The sequence below is a fragment of the Coregonus clupeaformis genome, chromosome 8, assembly GCF_020615455.1.
Source record: "Coregonus clupeaformis isolate EN_2021a chromosome 8, ASM2061545v1, whole genome shotgun sequence".
In the NCBI taxonomy this organism is placed as follows: domain Eukaryota; kingdom Metazoa; phylum Chordata; class Actinopteri; order Salmoniformes; family Salmonidae; genus Coregonus; species Coregonus clupeaformis.
The window spans coordinates 24,619,415-24,632,736 of record NC_059199.1 but is presented as its reverse complement, the minus strand read 5'-3'; the positions used below and the strand labels follow the sequence as shown (position 1 = coordinate 24,632,736).

General features: G+C 43.4%; 1 protein-coding gene across 1 annotated transcript in view; it reads right to left on the bottom strand.

The window, feature by feature from the left end:
* The window catches only part of LOC121571474 (sterile alpha motif domain-containing protein 12-like), a 102,152-nt gene that overhangs the window by 67,495 nt on the left and 21,335 nt on the right, over nt 1-13,322 (bottom strand). Inside the window, exons 2-3 of the mRNA XM_041882955.2 lie at nt 9,410-9,606; nt 4,210-4,339 (exon numbers count right to left, since the gene is read on the bottom strand). Of these exons, the coding sequence (XP_041738889.1) occupies nt 4,210-4,339; nt 9,410-9,606 (327 nt within the window). The remainder of the gene's footprint in view (nt 1-4,209; nt 4,340-9,409; nt 9,607-13,322) is intronic.

The window sequence follows — 13,322 nt, the reverse complement described above, 5'->3', positions numbered from 1 at the left end:
AAGTTCATTAGAGTTACCAGCCTCAGAAATTGCAGCCCAAATAAATGCTTCACAGAGTTCAAGTAACAGACACATCTCAACATCAACTGTTCAGAGGAGACTGTGTGAATCAGGCCTTCATGGTCAAATTGCTGCAAAGAAATCACTACTAAAGGACACCAATAAGAAGAGACCTGCTTGAGCCAAGAAACACGAGCAATGGACATTAGACCGGTGGAAATAGGTCCTTTGGTCTGGAGTCCAAATTTGGTTCCAACCGCAGTGTCATTGTGAGACGCAGTGTGGGTGAACGGATGATCTCCGCATGTCTATTTCCCACCGTAACGCATAGAGGTGGTGGTGTTATGGAGTGGGGGTGCTTTGCTGGTGACACTGTCTGTGATTTATTTAGAATTCAAGGCACACTTAACCAGCATGGCTACCACAGCATTCTGCAGCGATACGCCATCCCATCTGGTTTGGGCTTAGTGGGACTATCATTTGTTTTTCAACAGGACAAATGACCCAACACACCTTCAGGCTGTGTAAGAGCTATTTGACGAAGGAGGAGAGTGATGGAGTTCTGCATCAGATGACCTGGCCTCCACAATCACCTGACCTCAACCCAATTGAGATGGTTTGGGATGAGTTGGACCGCAGAGTGAAGGAAAAGCAGCCAACAAGTGCTCAGCATATGTGGGAACTCCTTCAAGACTGTTGGAAAAGCATTAAAAGGTGAAGCTGGTTGAGAGAATGCCTAGTGTGCAAAGCTGTCATCAAGGCAAAGGGTGGCTACTTTGAAGAATCTCAAATATATTTTGATTTGTTTAACACTTATTTGTTACTACAGGATTCCATGTGTTAGTTAATAGTTTTGATGTCTTCACTATTATTCTACAATGAAGAAAATATTAAAAATAAAGAAAAACCCTTGAATGGTACGTGTCTTGTAGCCCATTCCAGCCTTGTGTAAGTCTACAATCTTGTCCCTGACATCCTTGGAGAGCCCTTTGGTCTTGGCCATGGTGGAGAGTTTGGAATCTGATTGATTGATTGATTGCTTCTGTGGACAGGTGTCTTTTATACAGGTAACAAGCTGAGATTAGGAGCACTCCCTTTAAGAGTGTGCTCCTAACCTCAGCTCGTTACCTGTATAAAAGACACCTGGGAGCCAGAAATCTTTCTGATTGAGAGGGGGTGAAATACTTATTTCCCTCATTAAAATGCAAATAAATTCATAACATTTTTGACATGTGTTTTTCCGGATTTTTGTTGTTGTCATTCTGTCTCTCACTGTTCAAATAAACCTACCATTAAAATTATAGACTGATCATGTCTTTGTCAGTGGGCAAACGTACAAAAATCAGCAAGGGATCAAATTCTTTACACACACACACACACACACACACACACACACACACCTTGTTTGTTTACACAGTGTTGTTCTCGAGCACAATCCTACAGTCATCAGTGCTCTTGTTGATTCTAATGGAGTGGAAAAAAAGATCTGCATGATATTTCTAAGAGATTGATTGGGATGCAAATTGCATTGTGCGCCCGATTGGTATGTCCTTGCCTGTTTTAATTGGATTCTGTTAATTAATGTTGGATGGGATGATGAGAGGAATTACTAGCGTGTTTTGTGCATATCGTTATCGCTAATTGATCCTGAGACAACAACACCTCACAACTGCAGGTAATTACACTAATTGTGAGGCAACATCTTAGTCACTGTTTGTTTCATTATCGGCAGGCTAATGAGGAAATGCATATTTAAAGACAACGTGCTAAGATTATCTAATATCTTATATCTAAGGTTATCGTCAAGGAGGTTGAATTCAGCCAAACTCATTGATGGTCTCATGAGCAAAATTAAATGGATGAAATGAGCACTTTTCTAAATTCTTTACATTGAGCATAATTTGATATTTTATTAGTTTATGTACAGTGCATTCGAAAAGTATTCAGACCCCTTTCCTTTTTCCACTTTGTTACGTTACAGCCTTACTCTAAAATGGATTTAAAAATATATATATATCCTCAATCCACACACAATACCCCATAATGACAAAGCGAAAACAGGTTTTTAGAAATCGCCAATAAATAAAAAAATTTAACAAATGAAATACCTTATTTACATAAGTATTCAGACCCTTTGCTATGAGACTCGAAATTGAGCTCAGGTGCATTCTGTTTCCATGGATCATCCTTGAAATGTTTCTACAACTTGATTGGACCCATGGGGCGGGGCACAATTGGCCCAGCGTCGTCTAGGGTAGGGGAGGGAATGGCCGGCAGGGGATGTAGCTCAATTGGTAGAGCATGGCGTTTGCAACGCCAGGGTTGTGGGTTCGTTTCCCACGGGGGGGGGTATGATTTTTTTTTTTTTTTAAAGTAACAATAATGTATGCACTCACTAACTAAGTCGCTCTGGATAAGAGCGTCTGCTAAATGACGTAAATGTAAGATGTTTCTACAACTTAATTGGAGTCCACCTGTGGTAAATTGAATTGATTGGACATGATTTAGAAAAGGCACACATGTCTATATAAAAAAGGTTCCACAGTTGACAGTGCATGTCAGAGCAAAAACCAAGCCATGAGGTTGAAGGAATTGTCCGCAGAGTTCGAGGATTATATCGAGGCACAGATCTGGGGAAGGGTACCAAAAAATTTCTGCAGCATTGAAGGTCCCCAAGAACACAGTGCCCTCCATCATTCTTAAATTGAAAAAGTTTGGAACCACCAAGACTCTTCCTAGAGCTGGCCACCTTGGCAAACTGAGCAATCAGGGGAGAATGGCATTGGTCAAGTAGGTGACCAAGAACCTGATGGTCACCGACAGAGCGCCAGAGTTCCTCTGTGGAGATGGGAGAACCTTGCAGAAGGACAACCATCTCTGCAGCACTCCAGCAATCAGGCCTTTATGGTAGAGTGGCCAGACAGAAGCCACTCCTGAGTAAAAGGCACGACAGCCCGCTTGGATTTTTCCAAAAGGCACCTAGAGGACTCTTAGACCATGAGAAACAAGATTCTCTGGTCTGATGAACCCAAAATTGAACTCTTTGATCTGAATGCAAAGCGTCACGCCAGGAGGAAACCTGGCACCATCCTTACGGTGAAGCATTGTGGTGGCGGCATTATGCGGTGGGGATGTTTTTCAGTGGAGACTAGTCCGGATCGAGGGAAAGATGAACGGACCAGAGTACAGAGAGATCCTTGATGAAAACCTGCTCCAGAGCGCTCAGGACCTCAGACTGGGGTGAAGGTTCACCTTCCAACAGGACAACGACCCTAAACACACAGCCAAGACTATGCAGGAGTGGCTTCGGGACAAGACTCTGAATGTCGTTGAGTGGCCCAGCCAGAGCCCGGACTTGAACCCGATCTATTATCTCTGGAGAGAAAATAGCTATGCAGAGACGCTCCCCATCCAACCTGAGAGCTTGAGAGGATCTGCAGAGAAGAATGGGAGAAGCTCCCCAAATACAGGTGTGCCAAGCTTGTAGCATCATACCCAAGAATGTAGCATCATACCCAAGAAGACTCGAGGCTGTAATCGCTGCCAAAGGTGCTTCAACAAAGTACTGAGAAAAGGGTCTGAATACTTATGTAAATGTGATAGTTCATTTTAAATACATTTGCAAACATTTCTAAAAACCTGTTTTTGCTTTATGGGGTATTGTGTGTAGATTGATGAGGAAAACATACAATTTAATCCATTGTAGAATAAGGCTGTAACGTAACAAAATGTGGGAAAAGTCAAGGGGTCTGAATACTTTCTGAATGCACTGTACATGTTACTGACATGGGATAAATGGGATTCCTACCACATGTAGCGAGATCCTATTAATGTTAATAGAAAGTAGCATTTTCCAGGTAGCATCATCAACCTCTTGATGGAACACCCTGACGTGTGCTCTGGTTGAGCCCTTAACCCCAGCGATCTGTTTCCTCGCGGCCTAAGTGCATCATGGATGAAGTGCTCAATTTCGGCAGTCACGGCGAGCCTAGAGGGCGTCAGTACGTCGCAAATAAACAAACATTCTAATGTAATGAGTCGTGCTCCGAGAGGTTGAGTGTGCGGCAATTAGTAGTCTCGTCATTATGCGGCAGGTGGGTCGTTAGCGGGTGGGCGGGTGTGACCTTGCCGAGGGGCTCGTTAGGGGGAAGATTGACATGACGACAACGGTAACCGTGACGACAGATACTCGGGCTGTGGCCGGCGCACCTGTGATGTCATGCTGCTTGAAGGAGTCGCTGTAGATCTGGTGCTGCTTGGGGCAGTGCTTCTTCAGCCATTTGCATACGTCTTGCTGGGTCCACAGGGCCACCGGCTTGGACAGCTTTACGTTCCCCGGCTGCATGGAGGGGAAAGAAAACAGATCAATTATAGGTCCAAAATAGATGGCATATGCAGTACTAACATACACTACGCAGTAATACACTATACCAGTAACCACTAACACACAAGACAGCCTGTCCCTATACAGTGCATACACAAACAATACTTTTATCTGCATTGGTTGATATTGTAAGGGCCATTTGTATCATCCTGATGGATGATCTGCATGTCAGTAATAGACAGCAATACACAAGAGTTGCTAGCGTATACACTATAAGTAGGCCTAGGGTTAGAAATTACATAGTACATGCCAGTACCAATGATATAGCAATGTCTACAGATATATGGTAATAAGCAGATACGCATGTTAGACAGCACTAATGGAATCATGGTACAGTACTATTTCTCAGACCAAAGAGGACATACTGTAGATAATTTGACCCGACAACAACATGCAGCCAGGGTGATAGTTAATATGTTGCCTAATCCCTCAGGCATTCAGTCTGCGTCCCGCTTAACAACCGCCATCATAGCTAAAGTGCTGGCATCGCTTCCTTTTGATTGAGGGGCTACTAAAATTACCCACCGAAAGGTGGTACAAATTACAGATCCACCCCCTTCCTCCCATCTCCCTCCCACTCCAGTCAGCAGCTCAGTGGTGGCTCGCATAGGGTACTGTGTGGTGCGGCATAGCAATAGAACATGCCTCCATCTAGGCTAGCATAACAACACAGTACCCACAGCATTCCCCTGTCTGTCTGTACCTGACTGACTAGAGAGAGACAGAGACCGGGAGCGAGATAGATAGAGAGCACCACCAGGGAACACAGTCATTCTTCCCGTGCCAAGCATAGTCAGAGTGCAGACTATGACGACCAGCGTGACTGCTTTGGCAGGCCACATAGATGCTGAATCTGCAGGGAGGGAAGAGATAGGAGACCTCCGCTGAGGGGAGGATGGCGTTGCAACAAAAACCCACGTTAACCATTACATACAGCTCAGCTCAGCTCAACACTAATTAACCCTGACTAGCAGCCTGCGGCGTATGATGCAGTACAGTGCATGAAGGGGAAGGAGTTAGTGTAGCTCTGGATGGCTTAGCCAGAAACACTACCATGATGAGCCAGTAGGGAGTAATGGGGAGAGAGAGAAAGAGAGCGAGAAGGGGCGTGTGTGTGTATATAAGTCTGTGTGTGCGTGTGTGTGTGTGTGTGTGACAGAGAGCGAGAGAGATAGTTAAAGAGATAAGGGACAGGGCTGGAAAGAGGATCGGGAGAGAGGGATGAAGTCAGAGAGAGGCTTGGCTTTGCTCACTACTGCTCAGGGGTGAGTGTGTATTAGGGTGCACTGCACAGGGTGAGCTCGGTGGGGTTGGAGAGGGAACTGCAACAGTTCCTGAGTCAATATTACATAGTACTGTAATGTAGCACAGAGCAGTGTTTCTGGGACTTTAACATTGTGTGAGGCTATGCTTGCCAGCCATGGAACGCATAGAGAGAGAGAGAGAAAAGAGAGAGAGAGAGAAAGAGAGGAAAGGAAAAGGGAGAAAAGGGGGAATCATCCACAGAAATGCATTTGAGACTGAGCCAATTAGAGATTTGAGTGACAGCGCTGCTGTTCAACTCACAAAGCCATGAAAATTAAAACATACACCCACAGCAACAAACACTGACTACTACCAGGTGTAATGAATAGGATACTTGATATTGATACTAAAAGCATTACAGGTAGTTAATGAATTACTTATATTCATTTAAAGTAACACCATTATTACAACAATGTAAAGGCATTTTAGGAGTTCTCGTAGTGTTGGCGTAGCGCCACCACCATGTATAGCCTAGTTAGTACACTATACTGCCCTACCAAGCAAAAGAGCAGTAACTGTGCATTTGGTCAAAAATGAGTTAGACATTTTTTATACATTAAATACATGCTTTATCATGTGGACAAATAGCCTGGCTCCATTGTGTTGTGGACAAAATGTGTGGGGTCATGTTTGAGGGGGGGTCAAAATGTTAGTGAAACCAGGTAAAAAAAGGCACTAACTGCCATCACTAACATCAGTTACTGCCTTTTACCTTGTTTCACTGAGCTTTGGGCTGCAGTGTCTACGGTTTATGACACTGACAGCCACATACAAATAAATATATTAACACAAGTGTGTGTCAAAAAAAAGAATGTCATGGAAACCAGTGGGTGTACCAAGCAAGGGGCGGCAGTAACTGCAGTCTAGGGTCAAAGGTAATGTCAGAGGTCAGGGTCAATATGAATAAACCTCATAGTAAGACAACAATTAACCACATCTCTAATGATTTGTCTACAATTCATTTGGCTGGACAAAAAAACAACAACTTTGAAGTCGTTTTTCTCAGTTAATGCTCTTTTGCTTGGTAGGGCAGTATACAGCTCTGGCATTCTCAAACATACAGCGCCATCTAGTGAATAAATGACCACACCGCATAATTCCAATGATACAGTACAATATTTCCTCAGTGATGAGTGGGAATATCCATTAGCGTCACGCTGACCAAGTAAGTGGGTATTTGAGACATTGAGCCCCAGTCTCTCTCTCTCACACACACACACATCGCTAATTATTCCGTTACGTTGCAGGAATAAGGCAGGCCGGGCAGCAAGGGAGAAATAACACGCTATGCTAAGTAAATTAATAACCGTTTTAAAGACGCCTCCGGGTTGAAATTGGATTTACAAGCAGTGTGGAGACGGACTTTATTTGGGGCCACATCAAAGAAAGAACATACACAACGCTGGCTTTTAATTCCCTGACCTTGGGAGTCAATATCGGTGTTTTATGAAGCAGGGCAATAAGAGTTGGTGAGTGTGTACACAAAGTAATATATTGCTTTGGGCATGATATTGATTATGTGTAAGGTTTGTTGATTTTCAATTATAATATACACACACACACTGAACAAAAATATAAACGCAACATGTAAAGTGTTGGTCCCATGTTTCATGAGCTGAAATAAAAGATCCCAGACATTTTCCATTCGCACAAAAAGCTTATTTCGCTCAAACTTTGCACACAAATGTATTTACATCCCTGTTAGTGAACATGTCTCCTTTGCCAAGATAATCCATCCACCTGACAGCTGTGGCATATCAAGAAGCAGATTAAACAGCATGATCGTTACATAGGTGCACCTTGTGCTGGGGACAATAAAAAGCCACTAAAATGTGCCGTTTTGTCACAACACAATGCCACAGATGTCTCAAGTTTTGAGGGACCATGCAATTGGCATGCTGACTGCAGAAATGTCCACCAGACCTGTTGGCAGAGAATGTAATGTTAATTTCTCTACCATAAGCCGCCTTCAACGTCATTTTAGAGAATTTGGCAGTTCGTCCAAACGGCCTCACAACCGCAGACCACGTGTAACCAAGCCAGCCCTCCACATATTTCTGTCTGTCATAAAGCCCTTTTGTGGTGAAAAACTCATTCTGATTGGCTGGGCCTGGCTCCCCAGTGGGTGGGCCTATGCCCTCCCAGGCCCACCCATGGCTGCGCCCCTGCCCAGTCGTGAAATCTATAGATTAGGGCCTAATGAATTTATTTCAATTGACTGATTTCCTTATATGAACTGTAACTCAGTAAAATCGTTGAAATTGTTGCATTTATTTATTTTTTATTTCACCTTTATTTAACCAGGTAAGCCAGTTGAGAACAAGTTCTCATTTACAACTGTGACCTGGCCAAGATAAAGCAAAGCAGTGCGATAAAAACATTTTTTTTTTATATATAATACATGCCATTTAGCAGACGCTTTTATCCAAAGCAGCTTAAAGTCATGGGTGCATACATTTTACGGATGGGTGATCCCGGGAATCGAACCCACTATCCTGGCATCGCAAGCACCATGCTCTACCAGGTCATGCTTTCAGTCGATGCTGTTGCTTAGCCACAGAGTTTTCCTATTGGCTGAACTGCACCTTACTGTGCTGGCTCTGACATTTTCAAACATGTTCCAGCAACTAGAGGTATGTGTAGCCTGGCCAGAGCACTACAGCTTGGCTCGGGTTGGTTTGGCTCAGTAGTGTGAAAAGGGTATCGAAGTCATTAACTCAAATGACGGATACTGTACAATGTGCATGGTTGAAAATACAGTTTGTGATTAAGACGTCCTACTTCATGCTCTTTATTAAATATGTGAAGAGTTGACTGATGCCCTATGAAGTGAGGTAACAGAACTCCCACAGCTTTCTAATGAGGATTCCATGCAGTGATGACATTCATTTTTCAAATGAACTAACATGGTGGTTTATCACACTTCCTCTTCTACTGTAGGAACATAGAAGGCATGTACCATGCAGGGTGACTCTAAAAAGCATCCTAGTTTTTCGTCAAAGGCGTAGCTACGTGGAGCTTCTTGGAGGACATATTGTCTGGGTGAAAGCAGTTCCAGTCAGCCAGATAATTATCTGTCATTTTTCTTTCTCATCTCCCTTCAGAGACAGAGGTGGAAAGAGGAAGAAATGTCAGGTCCGTCGTCTCGACAGGATGCTATTTTTGGAGAGGAAATAAAAGCAAATCTCCACTGACAACAACCTTTAATCTAAATAAGTCGTTCTCAGGAAACATTAATTAAGGGCTGTCGAAAGAGTTCATTTGAAAAGTTCCTTGATTGCTCAAGCAATGGTTAGGTGCCAGAAAGAGTGTAGTAAGGAAGTAATTACTGAATTCAAATTGTCTGTTAGAATTACATTTCTGAAAGTCCCTAAAAATGTGCAAGGGTACAGCAAAGGATGGGACCTGTTACTAATATCCCAAAATCAACCTACAAATCTATTACAGACCAATAATTATGGTATGAGTGGTCACCCCAGCCTGGTACCTATCCTGACATTCGTTAGAGCAGACCTTCTCAACCCAGTCCTTGGGACACACCAGCTGTACCATCTATTTGCTCCAACACCATGCACTCCTGAAACTAGTCAACTAATCAGCAAGCTGCTTTTAAATTAGAATCAGTTGTGCTGGGTTTACGATACATCAAATATATGGAATGACTATTGGGTCCCGAGGACTGGGTTGATAAAGGCTGCATTGAAGTCCCCCTGTTCTTACCCGTGAGAGTTCTGACTCAGAGACGGAGCGCTGGGGCGGCGAGCGGTGCTGGTACCCGGGGCTCACGTCCTGACAGGTGGGGCTGTCGTCGTCCAGCATGGCACCTTGGTCAAGGGGCTCCTCCAGGTGTGAGGTCACGTCGTCCGGGCACATCATCTGGTGGTCGATCCCATTCTGGCTCAGGTTGCAGTGGACAGCTGCAGGGATAAATAGGAGGGAGGGGACGGACACAAGGTTAAATTAAACTATAGGACATCAATGTGTACAGTATAGCTGTGTGTCGGTGTACCAACCATCAACTTGCTGGTTGGTAATAGTATACACATCCATTCTGGAAGTCTGGATCACATTGAGTGACAGTTCAGAAATGTAAAAAAATACTATGGAAAAGTGGGGACTTGAATACCAGTAGCAAAGGTACCAGCGTTACCACATTTGAGTTCTTGGTGCATGTTGTACTATTAGAATATCACTAGAGGGCGGTACATAACATAATTTGGTAGAGTGGCCAACACCATCTTACTTGGAGAACATTCAACAATTAGGCCTAACATTTAGGTCTAAAGCTTTTATAACACTGACATTAATTACACATACTGATAAAAGTCGATTGCAGGCACTATTTGAAGTCTAATCAGAAAACAGAAAGAGTACTGGTGGAAGTTACCATGGTAAACTAAAATAGTTTTACCATCTAGCCATCTGTCAGGCTTTTGAAAAACCAAACTTTACATCACCTTAAAAAGGCTTGTAAAATGATCCAAAACAAATAATGAAAACGCATAAATAAAATTAACACACTCTTATGCTTGAGGTCAAATATTATAACTGTTTCCCTGACTGTGATCTCTAAAAACACACACCATTAGGCGGGAAAACACATTCACCGTCTAAGCTCTGACCCAGTCTAACCCCACACTTTTTTTGGAGGGTACACAAACTACACGAGCTGCATAATAATTGCATATTATTCCTATACATTTCTGCGACAGGCATATTTGTGCTGTGGGGAGATTAAAAAGATGACACGTTCATAAGTCTGACCCTGATGTAAGTCATGTTGGCACGATGCCAGGTGGTGGATAGCTGCCAAGGCTTGTTCTGGGCCACTGTCACCGAGAGATTACAGGAAACCCAACAAGGAAGAACAAATGAGTAAAACATTTTGTTTTTCCTCATAGTAGAGTAAGAGGAGGCGAGACGCCCTTCTGATCCTGATCCACTAGCTCTACCACTTCAGTCTACTTATGATGACACGACAGCGTACAGCAGAGATTACCACAAAGGGTTACTGGATGTAACCTGCTGGATTTGACTGACTACAAGACTAACTAATATCAACAAATAAATATTTAAATGTAAGGGAAGTGCATGTTTCAATTTGAGCTGATAGAAATAAATGCAAATTAGACAACTAGACATTAACCCAGAGACAGTTTTAAATCCAAGCAATAGTAAACTATAAACACACAATGGCAGCAATACATGTGAACTGAACTATATTGAACCCTTACAATGCCACCTCATTATCAATAGCAGTAACTGACTTGTTGACAAGATTACATATGGTTTGGTTTCAGTTTCAATCTCTGAGTAGTCTCCCTAGGTGGACAGCATACACCCTTGGTCTGGAATTCCCAAGACAGTAACTAGGCAGAAACCATGATGCATTCCCTTTCAAATAGAAAGGGCAATATACAGTGGGGAGAACAAGTATTTGATACACTGCCGATTTTGCAGGTTTACCTACTTACAAAGCATGTAGAGGTATGTAATTTTTATCATAGGTACACTTAAACTGTGAGAGTCAATCTAAAACAAAAATCCAGAAAATCACATTGTATGATTTTTAAGTAATTAATTTGCATTTTATTGCATGACATAAGTATTTCATACATCAGAAAAGCAGAACTTAATATTTGGTACAGAAACCTGTTTGCAATTACAGAGATCATATGTTTCCTGTAGGTCTTGACCAGGTTTGCACACACTCCAGCAGGGATTTTGGCCCACTCCTTCTCCAGATCCTTCAGGTTTCGGGGCTGTCGCCCCATCTTCAATGCTCTTACTGAGGGAAGGAGGTTGTTGGCCAAGATCTCGCGATACATGGCCCCATCCATCCTCCCCTCAATACGGTGCAGTCGTCCTGTCCCCTTTGCAGAAAAGCAAGCATCCCGAAAGAATGATGTTTCCACCTCCATGCTTCACGGTTGGGATGGTGTTCTTGGGGTTGTACTCATCCTTCTTCTTCCTCCAAACACGGCGAGTGGAGTTTAGACCAAAAAGCTATACATTTGTCTCATCAGACCACATGACCTTCTCCCATTCCTCCTCTGGATGGTCATTGGCAAACTTCAGACGGGCCTGGACATGCGCTGGCTTGAGCAGGGGGACCTTGCGTGCGCTGCAGGATTTTAATCCATGACGGCGTAGTGTGTTACTAATGGTTCTCTTTGAGGACTATGGTCCCAGCTCTCTTCAGGTCATTGACCAGGTCCTGCCGTGTAGTTCTGGGCTGATCCCCCACCTTCCTCATGATCATTGATGCCCCACTAGGTGAGATCTTGCATGGAGCCCCAGACCGAGGGTGATTGACCGTCATCTTGAACTTCTTCCATTTTCTAATAATTGCGCCAACAGTTGTTGCCTTCTCACCAAGCTGCTTGCCTATTGTCCTGTAGCCCATCCCAGCCTTGTGCAGGTCTACAATTTTATCCCTGATGTCCTTACACAGCTCTCTGGTCTTGGCCATTGTGGAGAGGTTGGAGTCTGTTTGATTGAGTGTGTGGACAGGTGTCTTTTATACAGGTAACGAGTTCAAACAGGTGCAGTTAATACAGGTAATGAGTGGAGAACAGGAGGGCTTCTTAAAGAAAAACTAACAGGTCTGTGAGAGCCGGAATTCTTACTGGTTGGTAGGTGATCAAATACTTATGTCATGCAATAAAATGCAAATTAATTACTTAAAAATCATACAAATGTGATTTTCAGGATTTTTGTTTTAGATTCCGTCTCACAGTTGAAGTGTACTAATAATAAAAATTACAGACCTCTACATGCTTTGTAAGTAGGAAAACCTGCAAAATCAGCAGTGTATCAAATACTTGTTCTCCCCACTGTACATGTACATGTACATGAGGGCCATGTTTTAACCAAAGGCAACTTAGGATGCATGGCACAGAGCTCTCCTCCTGCTCTCTTGTCGCCTCCCTCGTTCTTTTGCTCTCTCCCCCTCTGTATCGTAATGCATTGTATGACTGGTGTTCAACCATTCTGGAGCAGCACTGAATTATGCATCCTCTGTTAAGTGTGTATGTACAATTACAGCAATATGGAAATAGAAAGAGAGACAAAAAGGATAGAGGGGGAGGGATGAAAGGAGAGGGAAAGATTGAGAGTTGCCTGACTCTCTGTCCCGTTGAGGAGGGGGGCTCAGTGGGGTAGGTGGGGGTTGAGGAAAAGGATGCTTTTTTTCTGCAATTGCCCAGAACATTCACCCCCACTCCTTTCCTCTGACATGCGCACATTGTGAGGGAAGAGAGACGCATCCGTCCGCTTTCCTCCCTCCTTTTTTCTCTCAATGAGGCAGAGTCAATGAGGGGGAAAGAGAAAGCAAGAACTGCATGGAAAACGCATAGAACCACCATCTTGGCTGTTGGCATTACTGTATCAATGGTCTTTGGAAGGACAAAGGTTGGTCATGAATCCAAAGGTCGTACGAATGTTACAACATAGCAGCCCTGTGGAATTATGTCTTATCACCTGTATAAGGACTCATATCACGCTGTTGTAATGGTATAGTTTCCGACAACAATCTTGCGGAGGGCTTTCTTTACTTAATTTATAGCTCTGTGTATAGTACAAAGTATTAGAAGCGAGCTAAGAATGAGATGAGCATAGACCCTGATTTTAA